A 17,708-nucleotide genomic window follows, 5' to 3' on the forward strand; every position below is an offset into this window, starting at 1 on the left:
TGTCACCATTAGTCTCACAGACTCCATTCATTTCTAAAGTTACTTAAGTCAGCACCTTATTCCCGATCCCCTTCAATTAGGTTGTTTCCAATATCTGTAATAGATTTAGATTTTTTTTGGTCATGTTCTGCATTCCATCCTGAATACCCCAATCTCTTAGATTTTTTTTAACTGTACACACAGTTAAGTAACCTAAATTCTTAAGGTTTACTCTAAGAATTTAAGCTCATTTTGAACTGCAAGAATAAAATGTACCTCCCTTTTAGGTAACTAGTAATAACGGAAGAGACTAGAGTGAGTGGGTTTGGTTGTTGTTAAACCAAGAGGGAGTCACTGCTGTAAACTGTTCCAGAGTGTGACCAATAGGAGAGGCCATGGTCTGAGTCAGTCATTGGTGTCCACCCAGAAATGTCATCACACAGACATGAAGGAAGTGTGGCCTGGGACACAGCAGGAAGGAGAAGGGGAGCTACTAGCGGATGATAGGATGATTCTGCCAGACTTCTCGGCCCTCCCAGAGGGAACTGTCAGGCCACAAAGCCATCTCTCCCCTGGGCCACAGGAATACCAGGCTTCCTCTGCTTAGGAACAAACGAGTAATTTCAAACTAACCCATATATCTCTGTCACACAGATCCAATTAGCAGCTTGGAAAACCACATGGGTTGCCTAGCCACAGCCTCCTTCTCCCTTCCCACATTCCACATACCCTGGAGTGTGGGGTGGCCCTTAGTCACCTTCCTAAAAGGGCAGCACAGGATAGTGGTTACGAGGGTGGACTCCTGGAAGCAGAACATGTGGGTCCTGAATTCTTTGTTCCATGACTTACCTAAACTTATGCAAATGACCCCACTTATCAAATGGAGATAATATTAGTTCCTTATATAATACAATCTCAGTGGGAATTCAGTGAGTTAATATGTGGGCGATGCCCAGAACATAACAAAGGGTCAATAAACATTAGCTCTTATTTTTCTCTACCTCTTATATCCTTTTCTATGGTGTCTGTTTAACCAGATTTCAACAACACAAATGGTGATGGGCAATGAGGCAATGTCTTTTGCCCCACAACTGCCTTATCTAGTTCATCCCTCCCTCCACATACACTTTTGCCTCCTACAAAGGATAACATAATTTATCTTCCAACTTCAAAACGAGTTTGATCTTCAGATAGCTTCTTTCTGTATGGGAATAGCCCAGACATTCTAGAAACCAAGAACAGAGATATCCATGTCCCTAACACCTGTCTCTTAAAACATCTTTCTTTAATGAATGATTATTTCTACCCAGTTAATTATGATTTTTCTTTTGGAGTGTTAATTAAGAATGTCCCTTGATCTACAAAGATGAATACACCATCAGCCATTCTGCAGTGTACTAATTACACCGCGTTCCAGATTGCCATCGTGAGTGGGCTGAGTAGGAAGGAGTTCCCAGCAAATCTTCAGTTAAACATAGAAATCGAAAATAAACAATGGAATTGGATAGAGTACTGCTGCCTGTTGTGATGGTGGTTGTTTTTTTAATAATTAATGTGGAGAATTTGCCCTAAAATGATTCTTGAACCGTAAGGAAGGCTAATGAGCTGAATTCAAAAGCCCCTTCCATGGAAAGAAAACAGACCAGGGATGCATCTTAGATCTTTATTTCCTAACTTGATTATTGTAGCCCCCTCTTCAGCCCTGTGTTCCATGTGTGCTGCACTGTTGTTTACTTTATTCCCCAGAAACCAACCCACTTCTTAAAATGTATATGCGTGGACTGTCCAGAAAGTATCCAGCCATGCACTATGAAAAATTGAGCTATTTGTGGCTGGGTACTTTCCGGACTGCACCTTATACATTTGTTTAAAAGAAAGAAGTTATATAAAGGGGGAAATTCCATTAATTTCCAAATAGAGGGTAAGTGTAAAAACTAAATACAGTGAAAACTAAATGCCATGTACTTTTTAAAAATAAAAGTTGTTTCAAAATACCTTTCCAATAAAAAAATAAAACACACACACAAAAAAACAAAATACCTTTCCAGTTATTAATTTCAAATCAAAATAGATGAAACGCAAGCAATATGCATCTGACTTCTTGACACTCTATGAAAAATTTAATAGGTGCCACCTCATCTAATGTAATTCTAACAATGATTTTTTTTTTTTTGAGACAGAGTCTCATTATGTTGCCCTCAGTAGAGTGCTGTGGCGTCACAGCTCACAGCAACCTCAAACTCTTGGGCTTGAGTGATTCTCTTGCCTCAGCCTCCCAAGTAGCTGGGACTACAGGCACCCACCACAAATGCCGACTATTTTTTGTTTGCAGTTGTCATCGTTGTTTAGCAGGCCGGGGCCAGGCTCAAACCCACCAGCTTTGGTGTATGTGACTGGCACCCTTCTCACTCAGCTATGAGCGCCAAGCCAATTTTTTTTTTTTTTTTTTAAGACAGGTTCTGACTCTGTCACCCTGGCTAGAGTGCAGAGGCATCATTATAGCTCGTAGCAACTGCAGGCTCCTAGGCTCAGCAATCCTCCTGCCTTGACCTCCCAAGTAGCTGGGACTATAGGTGTGTACCACTATGACTGGCTGAATTTTTTAAATGTTCGTAGAGATGGAATCTCACTATCTTGCCCAGGCTTCTCTTTAATCCCTGGGCTCCAGCAATCCTCCCTTCTGAGCCTCCCAAAGTGCTAGCCACAGCACCTGGCCTCACACCGACTTTTCAAAATGAATGTGAGCTCCATTTTTAGAGATGATGGCTCTGAGACTGACAGGGGGTGAAGCAAATTGCCCAGAGTCTCGGAGTTTGAATGGATAGAGCAGGTCTTAAGTTCTAAGTTCAAGTTGTAATTGAGCCCTTCACCCAGGGGGAGTGCTGAACACCCTCTCATTGTGCGTATTAGGTGAGATCCCTCTTATCACCCTCCCTCTTCTCCCCTCCCCCTTGCTCGACTCTACTTGTGTTTTTCTTTCCTGTAGGTGTGTAGTTGTTTATTTATTGGTTTCATATTAGAATTGAGTACACTGGATACTTGTTTATTCATTTTTGTGATACTTTACTAAGAAGAATGTGTTTCAATTCAACTCCATCCTGTTTTTTATCTCCCTTTTACCCCTAAGGAAACTCAGTTCAAATAGGCAAATATAACTACAGGTGTAACTCACCTGAAATGCTATCAGAAGTTTGGACGATGCCAAGTGAATGCTCCTGTTGTTGCTTTTAGAGTGACTAATCCTCTTTATTCGCCTAGGACTGTTCTGGTTTTAGTCCTGAAAATCCTGAATTCTGGGAAAACCAGGACAGTTGGTCACCCTGTCTTCCCCAGAGCATTGTAGCTAAGACATAAGACACCTCATACAATCAGATCCCCGGCCGTCTAAACCGCACAGACTAAAATGCATTTATAGGAGATGGGAATAGAAACAGGGTTCAGAATCTAAAGGTATCAAGTTACATAGTAGTTGACACATCCACCCAACTTGCTTCAAAGGAATGCTGGAACAGGAAGTCATCAATACCATTCTGAAAAGGAGCGAACATTCACAGATGCCTGAATGATAAAGTCGGTAAATAGGTCAGTCGGCCTGGTGATAAAATCTCATGCTTTCAGACTGAATCTGATGGTCCATCAAAAGTTCAAAGTTGTTCTGGGCAGTAGTGGCGCCATCCGCTGCAGGTACCCTGACCAGAGAGAACCAGCTTATTATGCCGGTAAAAAATTTCTTTCTCTTCCAATTCAAGTTAACAATGTCTTTGTCGAGACTCTAGTCCTAATCATTTTGGTAATGTAGCCATAGCAATTTCCCAGATGTGATGTGTGTGTGTGTGTGTGTGTGTGTGTGTGTGTGTGTTGTGGGGAGGTAATTATTGCATAGGCAGCATTGTCTGTTCATCTAGGCAGAGACTGTAAGTTCATTCAAGCCATTGGGTAATTGAAGTGAAGCAATTGCGTATCACCTTTTGAAAGAGGCATTAAAAAAATCCACTGCTGAGATGATTCAGACTTAATTATCTTGGCTTTTCGGCAGCTGAGTTGAACTGGAGGGTGGAGAACACATTAGCTTCAAAGGCAGAAGGAATTGCAGGTGTTCCTGAGATTTGGATACGTCCTCCTCTTGAGGTAAGTCTCATGAACAAACTTCAGAGCTCTGCCAGCGTACGATCCCCATGGGTGATGTCCCAGATCCCGTAGGACACCGAACAATCAGCTGTCACATGTCCTGAGTGGCTGTTAGGGTCTGCTTAGGGGGTTCTGTGTCTTGTTTATTTGTTCGTTGGATGTCACCCATGCCTACCTGGATGCTTCTTAGGCAAGAGGTTAGTGAAGACTGAACCACTCTAAGAAAGAGAAAAGAGTTGGTTTGAACCACATACTGACTTTTGCATCATGGAGCAAAGGGGATTGCTCAGTGATCTGAACTTATTTTTGCCTCCATTTCAGAGGAGAACCCAGGACAATGGCAGAAAATTCTGCCTTGTTTCAGGGTCAGCATCATTAGCACTAAAAAGCTGTCATGATCCGGAGGTTTTGGAGGCAGGTCTTAAACCTCATCAGTGACCTAGATCCTGCCAGAGCAAAACTACCCTCCCACTTGCCGGAATTGTTGAACTTGGTGGTGGTAAGCATGGAGTCTGGGGAGGAAAGACACGGCGGGAATTTCCAAGGTCCTTTGTCATTGAATATCTTGCCATAAAATCAGATATATGGGCTGAATCTCTTGAAATAGTCCCCAATTCTGCCTGTACTCCATACTTACTGATTTAAACTTCTTATGTACATTTTATCTTAACCAGTGTGTGAAAAAACCTTATATTCTAGACTTTTTTTTAACTTGTTGAACTTAATTTTACAACCTGCACCTCTGTTTTGAAGGCTGCGTCTCACTCACTCATCACTACCCTAAGCGGTTTTTCCAGAGTGTGTCAAAACTCTTGCCAATATCAGTTGTGATAAGCCAATCAGTGAGTTTCAGGAATCGTTCCAAATTGGACTGGCATGTTCTTATTCCTAGTCATCAGGATGGCTCAGGCGAGGACCATTTAATATAGGAGTGTTATTCTGTCTGTATTTTGGGAGGGAGACACAATGATTCCTGAGGTTCTGAATCTTGAAAACAAGCAACTCTTCAGACTCCAGTACTGAGCAGAGCAGGTAACTTGCTGGCCAGGTTTTCAAATCATTTTGGATCCTTTCTTTTAACAGGCAACTAGCCCTGCCCTCACTTGTCAGCCAAATTACTTAACCTTTTAGGATTCATCACCTTGCCTGACAAGGTTCCTTTCCTCCTCTGCCTACGATAAATTATCATCCCAACCAAACAGTTCAACTGAAAGTTTATACACACTTCATCCCTTTATACCCCAGTCATTTCCTTCACTCATAAAATTTCTGGTGGAAAAATATGTTTTTCTATCTGCAATTCAGGTTGCTGGGTCACCATCCAAGTATACCACTTCAGAAATGTCCTTTACCCAAGCAGGGAAAACAAGTTTTTACTTCTGGAAAGGAATTTAAAACTCCAGTTGTGCCCAAGAAAAAGGCAAAAGGATTTGCACTTTGATGCTTAAAAATTTCCAGATGCTTACTAGATTTTTCCCCATTGAAGATGGCATTGCGCAAATCCCATTTAAAATTCCCAGGTGAAAATGATAATCCTAGCATTTATTGAGTCATTCAATGAAAAGAAATTCATAAACACTAGAATTAGGAGCCAAAAGACTAAGATTTGATTCAAAGGTGCCTGACTTCCTGTGGGATCTTGGACAGGTCATCCTGATTCTCCAGCCCATGTCCACGTGTCTAAAGTGGGGGTAACACAATAATAATATCTACCTTAAAGAATTATGAGTTTTGTAAATGGTAAAAAAAAAAGTGCAAATTTATTATTTCAGTTGTTATCCCCTTAGTGACTAATATTTCAGCTTTGGTTTATCACTGTGGAAACAGAGAGCTATCTATATGATGGGTTAGCTTGCATTTTTCCCCAACCTTTCCTAGTTAACCAGAATCTTGTAAGCCACTCAGCTGCTCAGTTAGCAAATCTTCATTGAGGTCCTACTATGTGCCGGGCAGAGATATTATTTCTGCCTTACTTCGCATTCAGTCTAATAGGCTCAGATATTTTGGTCTAACACTCCCATGCTTTCCACTGCTATGAAAATATTTTTTCTTTTATCTAAAACATCCCTGTGATGCGTGCTCTGGCATGATGCATCCATTTATAAGTCTTTGCCTACAGTGATACTAGCATGGCTGTATATCAGTATGGCCTTATCATTGATTAAAATGTAGAAATGGTTCTATGTTGGTTGGTAAAAACTAACCTACGCCCCAGGAGTGTTCCTATCACTCCTGAAGTCCCACCCATCTTGGCCGTTCCCCTCTCCAGGACAGCTAGCTAAAGGATCAAGGACAACCTAGCACAGCAGGAGGCCCACTGGACCCTGCTCCTGCACAGGGGCCTGCATCCATTCTGATGTAAGATGCTGTTCGTATGTGGGTATCACCCTGCCTGCAGGCTGCAGAGGGCTTCACGCTGCCTTCTCTCACTCCTTACATTCCCTCCAACCCTCAGGTCATTCATTGCTTGGCTGGAGACCCTCCTCTCCTACTCAAGTCCCGTCCCCTCAGCTCTTACTCCCATTCTTCTGTGCTCCCTTTAGTATTGTCTGCACCCTGACTGTCCTCAGCCACCCCTCCTTAGCCCTGCCCCCCAGCCTGATACCCAGGTGTAGCTTGTGTTTGGAACCCCAACCAATCCACAGAGCTGAACATCACCCTGGATGCGTCCGGCCATATCAGTGTTAAAATATTGAAATGCTTCAGTATCTCATGGTAAACAGCCACCGTTCTGAGTGCCTCCCTCCAATCCCTAGTGTCCCAGCTACCCTGGCCACTCTTCCAAAACATCCTCTGTCCTCTCCTGATCCAACAGCCAGCCTCCTAGACCCGGTTCCAACACTGTGCTTAACATGAATTTCACTGGGTGCCTGCACTCTACTAATGTGCAAATGCTTTCTTAGTCACCTCTGGAAAGCAGGGGACTGTATACAGTGTAGAGTACTGTAAAGGCTATTCCTTCATTGGTTAATTCATTGATTCATGCCACCAGCACTTACCAATCACCCAGGGTATTGCAGATCTGAGCCAGATCTGGGACCTCCGAACCAAATGTACTTTCTGCCTTCATGCACTTATGTTCTGGCAAAGGAGGCAGACAATAAGCAAGAAAAAAAAATACACACACATGAACAAATGTATCTTTTGATCAAGGGTTCAGGAGAAAAATAAGATTTGCTCAGAGGAGTCAGAAATGGCTTCAGGAAAATAGACTGCGTTTAAAGTGCACTCTAAGGATGCATAAGGTATCTGCAGGCCTAGCTGGAGGGGGACAGCACAGTCACCTGCATTCAGCAGAACACATGGCATGTGTTCAGGGACCAGGAGTTCAGCTGGGCTGGACAGCAGGGTACACAGAGGAAGCTCCTGCGAGATTACGTGAGAGATGTTCAGGTTGACCAAGCTAGCCTTCTCAGTCCTGAAGTTGGACTTATGCAAAGACAGGTCAAGACCCTAATTCTGCACCTCATGGCCCTTCATCAAAATACCCACATAAACATGCACTAATCTGAGCATAGATCCACTGTAAAAGTCAGGCAGCTTGTGTGCTAGGCAGAATGCCAGCCAAGGGGGAAGTGGGGGAACCCATGTTCTCCCCACCCAGCTGTATACACTGGGGTGGGGGAGTTCATAAAATACTTCCCACTGGTCTCCCTTTTTGCCAACAGCCTGGCATTTCTCCTAAGGGGTACAAAAGACCAAGGTATTGGGCGGCGCCTGTGGCTTAGTCCGTAGGGCGCCGGCCCCATATGCCGAGGGTGACGGGTTCAAACCGGGCCCCGGCCAAACTGCAACCAAAAAATAGCCGGGCGTTGTGGTGGGCACCTGTAGTCCCAGCTACTCGGGAGGCTGAGGCAAGAGAATCGCTTAAGCCCAGGAGTTGGAGGTTGCTGTGAGCTGTGTGAGGCCACAGCACTCTACTGAGGGCCATAAAGTGAGACTCTGTCTCTACAAAAAAAAAAAAAAAAAGACCAAGGTATTCTAGCAATAGCCTTGCCTGGATACCTCGGTCCCTAATAAGTCTGCTCTGTTCTTTCCAAGCAAATTCTCTAGAAAACTCTACATCATCCCATGCCCACCTCCATGGCCTCACCTTTAAGCCTACACAACCCCCTTAAACCTCTCACCTACTCTGGCCGAGCACCCCCTACCTCTTACAGTGACCTCTTTCCCTTCAGCCGGGCTGCTCCTGAACCCTAGTCCTCTTTGAAGCCTTCCCTGCCCAGCTGGCCTGACCCCTCCCTGTGAGTCTCACAACCTCCCCTCCCTTGACCGCTCCACAAGGTCCCCTTCCTTGGTCTTCCTTGATTTGTTTCACGTTTGCATGTTAACTCGGTAGTACTGCTCACCCGCCGGTCTTCAGCCTGCGTGGATGCGGCAGTAAGAGCTCACCCAGATTGTAAACTCCCAAAACTAGAAGAAAGGCCAGTGAATATGTTCTTCACCTGGCCTTCACTGAGAGAAACCCACATCACTATTGCCGTTGGTTCTTACGCTTTATCCACCAAGAAAATGGAATGGCATTCATTCACTGGGTCCACTAATCAGTGAGCATGCCAAGCCTGCACTGTGCGAATATCACTGTGTGATATAACAGTGGATATGATGCGTCCCTCTCCTTGGAGAGGACTTAATTTATTTAATAGCAGACTTTTTTTTTGTTTTTGCCATTTTTGTTTTGTTTTTTGTTTTTTTTTGGCCGGTGCCTGGTCTGAACCCACCACTTCCCGTACATGGGGCCAGCATCCTACTCCTTCGAGCCACAGGCACCACTCTTAATAGTAGACTTTTATATGTCTGCTATGTGACAGGCATTATATGAGACTCTGGAGTTATAGAAATGAGACACCATTCCTGCGACAAAAAGCCAGAGAAGTAAATAGACAGTTACAATACAGAGTAGTACATACTGAGACCAAGGCCTTCCCCAAGTGCTACAGGAACCCATAAAACTCACATAACCCAGGTCACGGTCTCATGGAAGATACAGTAATTCATTCATTCACCCCATCGTTCAAGGTTGATCCGTTGTCTGCTGTGTGCCAGTCACTGTTCAGGGCCAAAAGCCCTCTGCCAAACCTTGAAATTCTTCCTCATGAAGTCTGAAAAATCCAGTAGAGGAGACACATAGTAAACAAACCTAGGAGACCTCATCTCTAGAAAAAGACATTTTAATTATCTGGGTACAGGCATGCACACTTCTAGTCCCAGCTACTCAAGAGGCTGAAACAGGAAAATCGCTGGAGCTCAGGAATCTGAGGTTGCAGTGAGCTATGAGCATACTACTGCACTCCAGCTGGGTGACAGAGCAAGGCCCTGTCTTTAAAAATAAAAACACATTAGTAACTCTATACTATGCTAGATGATGATAAATGCTTCAGAGAAAAATTAAGTGAGCGGGGAGGCATAGGTGATATCAGGGTCTCAGGGAGGATGTCCTTGTTCTGCAGGGGGCAGTAAGGAAATGCTTCATGGAAGTGACATTTGAGACATCTGAAGAAGTGAAAGACCTGTGGTTATCTGGGGAAAACTGTACCAGGCAGAGGAAACAGCACATGCAAAAACCCTGGGGCACAGCTGCTTACAGTATTCTAGAAAGATCACGTCAGCCAGTGACACGGGGGCCACATGAGCCAGGCATGTGGTTAAGGGCGAGGTGGATGAGGAAGTGGAGGCACTAAGTGGGGAGGGCCTTGAAGCTGGTGGAAGGGCTTTGGCTTTTACACTGAGCAATAAAGTCATAAGGCTTTAACAGGGTGGGAGTGATATGCTCTGACTTTCATTTTAAGAGCCCCACCCTGGCTGTGGAGTGGAGAACATCCAGAAAGGGGCAAAGGACGAAGCTGGGAGGCCAGTGTGAAATCATCACAAACAGCCGAGTGAAATGGTTCTAGCTCAGACCAGGGTGTAGCAGCGGGGGGAGGAGAGACCTGCCTTCCCCAGGCAGCAACATGCTCAGATGTTTGAATGGAAGCCTGCACTGTGCGAAGAGGGGGCCGGTACAGGGGAGCATGTGATGAGCCCAGTGTGAAAGGACATGGTGAGGGAGATATTCACAGTAGGGGACGTTGGAGCTGGCCCTGGAGGATGCAACAGAATGTGGGTGATGTGTGACAGAGACAGAGGGACAGCGTGTGTATATGCCTGTGTGTTTACACCAGGAGAGCCCCCAAGCGGGAAAGAACTGGCAAATTGAAGAGTAGTAAATAGCTCCATGTGGCCAGCTCAGAACACCACCAGCTGGACAGGAGAAAAGGGACAGGAGCTAAGCAGGCGTTTGGAGCCAGTTGTGAAAGATCTTGATTGCCAGGCTAAGATTTCCTGTGAGAAAAGGGTCACCAAGGGTCTTTAAGCAGATGACTAATTGCCTCACAGCCATGAAAGCCATCTTTGCAAATTATTGACTTATTTGTTCTAAAAATGTCAAGAATCCTCAATCCCCCAGCATCCTTCTCAGAGCATGTCTCATAGAAGTTACTGCAAGCCTATGGCATTATTTTATATTGTGTTATAATTGTATGTGTATGAGAGAGAGAGAAAGACTCACACACTAGTCTGTGAGAAGCAGAGGTCACCGGGGCCAGGTGTAGGTCACCTCTCCTTCCTCGGCACCTATAACACATCACACCTGCTGTGTTCACTAAATGATGACGGGATGGAGGAATAGATGTGTGGGTGAGTGGATGGATGGATGGATGGATGGAGAGAGTTCTGGAAGCGAGCAATGCAAATGAGAAATCCTGGAAATGTTGGATGGAATTGATCAGTAAGAAAGTCAAAGATAATAAAGGAACCATAAACATTGGTTAATTGCAGATGCATACAAAGACAACAGTCCTCTGGGGATGCTTCCTCCTCCTCTGGAATCTCTGCACCTCATCCTCTCAGACCATTTACCCAGGAATCAAGGCCAGAGCTACTCAGCGGGCACTGGACTACGGTGAGTTGAATGCTTTCAGAAGCCAGGCTGCAGATTCTCCCCCAGGGGTGGGGTCTAGGATCCAAATCCACAGCTCAAACAAGGGCGGTCTCATGACCCAGATGAGCGCTACTGTGGGGCGATCTAGCCCCTTATGCAGAAGCTGCTGAGATGGCTGGGAAGAAAGTATTGTCGGAAAAATGGTCACACGGAAGCCGGCAGTGTATCCAGACACAGCCAGAGTCTCTCTCCCTCCCCTTCCCTGACACACACAGCAGGAACATCTCAGAGCTTTAAATAAGACTGCAGAGGGCGGTGCCTGGGGCTCAAAGGAGTAGGGCGCCGGCCCCATATGCCGGAGGTGGCAGGTTCAAACCCAGCCCCGGCCAAAAACTGCAATAAATAAATAAATAAATAAGACTGCATTAGAGGATAGAAGAAAGGAGGCTGAGAGTAAAAGTGACTGACGCCTTAGAGCTTGAGAAAGGACTTGATTTTCAAAAGGAACTTACAATTCTCTAAAATTGTGTGCCAAAGGTAACGTGGATGATGATTAGTGCATTTTTCTTGACAGAGGCTCCACAGTGTTCAGTACAGTGCTGAGGAGTCGGACACACTGAAAGGTTAAGAACTACTCCTTTCCAAGCCTAGAGGGTGTTTGCGCGTAAACACCAGGGAGAGAAAAATGTTGGCATGTGATTTTACTTGGGCTCAGGTGGGGGAAATTGTGGAGAGGAAAGGGACTCCAACATCAAAGTATTCATATAGGGGCCCGTTTTTCTCCTATAAAATTTTGCCTACGAGTAGCTGAATGTAGATGGACAAATATTTCCCAGTCCTCTTTACCTAAAGCAGTCAACCGAAGCACCACTGGTCTAATCAAGAAATGCCTCTCCTGCTAGACCAGAAAAGAAATGAAGGAAGGAAAAAAGCAGACAAGGAAGGGAGGAAGGGAGGATTGATTTGGGGGAGACTCTTTGTTCTCCCCTAGAACCTCCTCTGGCACAGGGGATCTGAAATGGATCAATCTTGAACAATTGTTTGTGAACTCTGATGTGTTTTAAAACACACACAAGGATTAGGTGGGTATATAGTGTGTGTATCCTGTTTCTGTATGGATGTGCTGGTGTGCATACGCTAGAAGTGCGTATCGGAAATAGATGCCTTGTAACAGTATTACAGTAGCGCAAACCTTCTTTTCACCCATACAGCAGAGTCATTAGAAGATCAGATCTGAAACCCATACACCTGGGTGTGAAGGTCACTGCTGTCCCTTTCCTCAATACATGGCCTTGGGCAAGGAGGTTTTCTCACATGGAAAATGGGGTGACGGAAATAGTGCTCATCTACCTGGATAGTGTCCACAATCTCCATGGAAATACAGCACAGAGTCGTGGAGATTCTTTAGAATCAGAATCCTTTATTGAGTATTTACCAAGGCGAGGCTCTTTGAATGTGCTTTCTGGGCCTTAAGTCATCATAAGGTGAATTTCTTCATAGGGTTCTTGAAGAAACAAGAACCCTATGAAGAAATTGTTGTCATTTTACAGAGGACACTGAAATTTCCCAAGGCGCACACCAGTAAGGGGCTGAGACATGATAGGAACTCGAGTTGGTTCCGCCTGATCTTGTCTCTCCTCTGCTCCTGTTCCTCCACGCTCACCAGCTGTGGGCTCTTGGGCAAGTTAATAACCCTCTCTGAGCCTGAGCCGCCTCCTCTGTGAAACAGGAATGATAATACCTATGTCACTGGGCTGCTGTGAGGATCCAAGAAAAGATGTGTGTGGAGCGTGCACCGCCCTGGCCCATAGGGACACTCAGTACAACTTACCTGTTATTATTTGTATCTCCTCGATTAGTTATGCCCCCACATTTTCCAAAAAGAAATCTGATGTGTCTATTATTAGCAGTACCTAAAAACTGTTTAGTAAAATGGAGATGATAATAATAGCACCATCTATGGGGTTTCTATGGAAAACAAATGAATTAACGTTGTAGAAAGCACTTAGAATAGGGTCTGGCAATAGCAAATGTCTAACAAATATTAGCTACTGTTATTCTCACATGTGTGAACAGATCCCTGCAGAGTTACTATTGTCCTCATGTCACAGATGAGGAGAGTGAGGGACAGAGAGTTTATGTAACTGGAAGAGTCACACAGGGTAGTAAGTGGCGAAGTTGGAATTCACACCTAAGCTCCTGATAGTGCCTTTGGTTCTATCTTTACATCCTTTCTAGTCTATCTTTACATAATTGCTCCATATTACTATGTACAATAACATTCATGGCCTTTCAGAGGATAAAATCTGTTCTTCTTCACCTCCAACAAAGATAGAGTAGCCAGAAATAAACTTAAATTGCAGAATAAGGGAGAAAGGCAAAATTTTCTCCTTGAGAAGGTTAAAATTGAAAGATTATACTCAAAGAGGCTGAGGCAGGAGGATGGCTTGAGCCCAGAAGTTTGAGACAAGCTTGGACAGCATAGCAAGACCCCATCTTTTAAAAATAATTAAAAAAAATTTTTTTAATCAAAAGATTATTCTCTGTTAACTGCGGAAGTTATGTTTTTCCAGCTCTTTAATATGGACAAGGGCTCTTCCCCCCACGAGCTGAAAGAAATGTATTCTTCGGCGCTTCTAAATAAAGAAGCTGGTGAATTATTTCAGGAGGAAATAGAAGTAGTGGTGCAGCCTTTTTTAAGTCACGGGATCTTTTGACAATCGGTGAAAATGCGGATTCTCTCCCCCGAAAAATAAGACGCATACGCACACACAACTTACTCACGGCCATTTATTAGAATTTTAGGTAGTTCAAGAGTTCCCTACAGCCCATGGACCTCAGGACAAAACTTCTCAGCTTAAAGGAGCTGGAAGGAATGAAGAAAGTGGAATTTTCTAGAACTGGCCATAGCACACAGATTCTGGAGCCAAAGTGCCTGGCTTTGACTACTGGCTGCCATCAGCCTTAGCTATATGATTTGGGCAAGAATTAACCTCTCTGTTTCCTCACCTGTAAAGTGTGCAGGAAGATAATAGTAATATACTATGTACTTCGAAGGGTATTTTACCCTCTTCCTAGCGCATCCTCATATAACACCCTGGCCACATAATGAAAAGTTCTCATGATGTTATTGGCTCTGTGGTCTTGGGCAAGATACTTAGTTTCTCTGAGGACGAGTGTTTTCATCTTTAAAGTGGGGGCTGGAATACTCATTTTGCAGTGTTGCTATTTTCTAAGTATCTAAAGCTTGTCTTAATAAATTGCAGTCGTGGGCGGTGCCTGTGGCTCAGTCGGTAGGGCCCCGGCCCCATGTACTGAGGGTGGTGGGTTCAAACCCGGCCCCAGTCAAACTGCAGCAAAAAAATAGCCAGGCGTTGTGGCGGGCACCTGTAGTCCCAGCTGCTCAGGAGGCTGAGGCAAGAGAATCACTTAAGCCCAGGAGTTGGAGGTTGCTGTGAGCTGTGTGAGGCCACAGCACTCTACCGAGGGCCATAAAGTGAGACTCTGTCTCTACAAAAAAAAAATAAATAAAATAAATTGCAGTCGCGTGGTGAATGATATTATGTATGATCCTCTTGTTATTATCAACAGATACTTTCTCATTTCCTTCACAGGTGTTCAGGCTGGCATGGAGATGATTGAACAAATGGTAAAGGAGAAGAACATCCCAGATATAAATGGTTCCGAGTCTCTTGAATTTCTGAAGGTGGATTATGTGAACTACAACTTTTCAAAGTAAGTAAAGACCATTTTGTCTCACATTTGAGAAGCTCAAAAGAAACAGGAAAGGAGCATGGAGCGTCTGGTCCTAGAATTTCATCAGAATCCTGCCTCCTTCTCATTTTTCTACTTTGGCAGCCTCAGCTCTGACTTCTAGTCCCCAGTTTGCCTCGTGGCTCAATATGGCCAGTCCAGTTCCAGCCATCGAATCTGTGTTTCAGGCAGCTGGAAGGAGCCAAAGGCAAGGGTAAAAGGGATCTCAGAAGCTCTCCTCTTTTAATGAGTTTTTTCCTGAGGCTCTACCCTAATAAAATCCTACCTAGACAACAATATCAGATCTTAGTCACATAGACACTTACTAGCAAGAAAGATCGGGAAATCAGTTTTCCAACCAGACAACTTTGTCATCCCCAACAAATTCAGGAATATTTACGAAAGATGGGGAAGTGGGTGTTCAGCAACTGACCATCTCTGCCATAGTCACCAACAAGAGCCCCTTGAGAGAGCACTGCACAGTCAGAGCACTATAGAGAGAAGATGTCCTTGTCTAACTTGAGCTCAATCTTCAGGGTTAGGGGACAGCCTAACTTTTCTAAGGAGTTCTCTGTGACTAATTCATAATTTGTCTCCATGTTTTAATAATCCAGTGATAATTCCCTGCTACTCCAACCCTTTGGTATAACAATTGCCCTGCTGTCAATGATAACATTCTATAAAACCAAGGGGGTCATTTTATGGTGGAAGAGAGATGGCGATACAGGGAAAGTTCCTGGCTAATGCCCTCATCTGTATAAGGTTAGCCATTCAACAAGTATTTATTGAGCACCTACTCCATACTAGGCTTTGTTCTAGACATAGGGGATAAGGAAAGGAACAACATACCTGCCTATAATTTCCAGTGGGAGAGATGGACATTAACTATATATTTTAAAAACAAATTAATTAAGTTATTATAATTAAATACAATAATACTAGATTATTATAATTGTAATATAGTATAAATACTATGAAATATTAAATATTCTTTATTAAATATTATTTAATATTAATGTAATTTATATATTAAATATCGTTTAATATAAATAATATTAAAAATTACCATAATACCACAGCAGAAAATTACAGAGAGAATTGTATAATATCAAGTGCAAGTAAAAATGAGGAGAAACAGATATCCTTGTGCATTGTGGGTGGGAGCAGACAAACCAGTGCAATCATTGTAGGTTTGTGCTGTTCAAAGAGTACCTCTAGCTACCTGGCTATTGAGTGCTTGAAAGGTGACTAGTGCAACAGAGGAACTGTATTTTTTATTTCTTTAAGTTCAATTAATTTTAATTTTAAAAACTGACAGTTTGGTTATTGAAAAAATAATTTTATCAAATATAAAAAATAATTTTATCAATCTAAATATAGGTCCTTGGGACCAAAAGAGCTTCAGATTTCAGATTTGGGGGTTTACTGAATATTTGCATTACACTTAGGTGCTGGCTCAGCCTCTCTAAATACCAAGATCCGAAACTTGAAATGTTCCAAGGAGCAATTCCTTTGAGTGTCCTGTCAGTACTTAAAAAGTTCTGCATTAAAATAAAAATAAAATAAAATAAAATAAAATAAAAAAGTTCTGCATTAGGGATGCTCAACCTGCACGTGTCAGGTATTTCTGATGAAATCCAGTATCAACATTGAGGTATATTGTGCGTGTCAAATACACACCAGATTTTGAAGACTGACCTTAGAAAAAAAGAAAAGAAAATATCTCATTCACGATTTTTATATCAATTACATGTTGATTAAGATACCATTTTTGGATCTATTGGGTTAAGTAAAAATATAAAGAAAATTAATTTCACCTATTTTTTCTCTATTTTAATTTGATTATTAGAACTGTTTAAGTCATGCAATGTTTAACATTCTGAGAAATGCATTGTGAGGCAATTTTTGTTATTATGCAAACATCACAGCGTTTGCCCACTACACAGACTTCATGGTATATAGCCTGTTGCTCCTAGGCTGTAAACCTGTACAGCATGTTACTGTACTGAATATTATAACACACGGTATTTGTGTATCTAAGCATATCTTAACATAGAAAAGTACAGCAAAAATACAATATTGTAATTTTATGGGCCCAATGTCATATATGCAGCTCCTCATTGGCGGCATGCTAACGTGCAGTGCATATGTGTGTGTATGTGGCTCACGGTCCTGTTGGAAGGTGCTATTTTAGAAGGTGATTTATAAACATCATTCATGTCTATAGAGATACAGACATACACATACATGCCCTTTGACCCAGCAATTCCACTCCTCAGCATCCTCCCTGCAGAAGCGCATGTATTATACAAAACTAGGAGGGGTGAGGATGTTCCCTGGCTTATGGTTTATAATGCAGAAGCACTAGAAACAACCCAGATTTCTACCAACAAACAAGTGATGTTTTTTAATGGTACATCTACAGCTTGAAATACTCTGTAGCAGTTATAAAGAATTGGTTAGATCTACATATATGTATCAAAATGAAAATATTTCCAAGCTATATTGAATGCATCTCAGCCATCCTCCTCCCACAGTAGGACTGACTTGTGATGTGTGACAGAAAGTAGTTAAGGAGAAATAGGAGAGGAAACAGCTGATAACCCTTCTTATGAGCTATCACATTTGTGTTTTAATATTTTCCCAATTTTAGTTCAGAACAATGCCTTTGCCTGTGCAGCAGTTATACGCTCATGAACTCACTTTGTCTCCCCAATCTACCTGTGAGGAACACCCCTTTGAGTGATTGTCTGGAAGATGTGCCTGGCCACAGGTTGTTCAACCCAGATACCCGTTGGCTCCAAGTCGAATGCTCTCTGCACACAATATGTGAAATAGCACAGCCTCCTGGTTAAAACAGAGACTGAAGTCAGATTGTGGAGGGTTCCAGGTCTGGTTCTACCGCTTACATGTGACTTCAACCACTTTT

At 43.2% G+C, this 17,708-nt stretch overlaps 1 protein-coding gene across 2 annotated transcripts in view; it reads left to right on the forward strand.

Moving 5' to 3' along the window:
• The first annotated feature begins 4,027 nt into the window (after positions 1-4,027).
• Positions 4,028-17,708, forward strand: part of BPIFC (BPI fold containing family C) — a 46,161-nt gene continuing 32,480 nt past the window's right edge. The window contains exons 1-3 of one of the 2 annotated variants that reach the window (XM_053584839.1): positions 4,028-4,107; positions 10,924-11,047; positions 14,641-14,761. In XM_053584839.1, coding sequence (XP_053440814.1) covers positions 10,924-11,047; positions 14,641-14,761 — 245 coding nt within the window. In that variant the 5' untranslated portion in view covers positions 4,028-4,107. Of the gene's footprint in view, positions 4,108-6,411; positions 6,466-10,923; positions 11,048-14,640; positions 14,762-17,708 lie in introns of those variants that run through there. The other variant, XM_053584840.1, reaches the window with a different exon arrangement.

Source organism: Nycticebus coucang, chromosome 3 (assembly GCF_027406575.1).
Source record: "Nycticebus coucang isolate mNycCou1 chromosome 3, mNycCou1.pri, whole genome shotgun sequence".
NCBI lineage: Eukaryota > Metazoa > Chordata > Mammalia > Primates > Lorisidae > Nycticebus > Nycticebus coucang.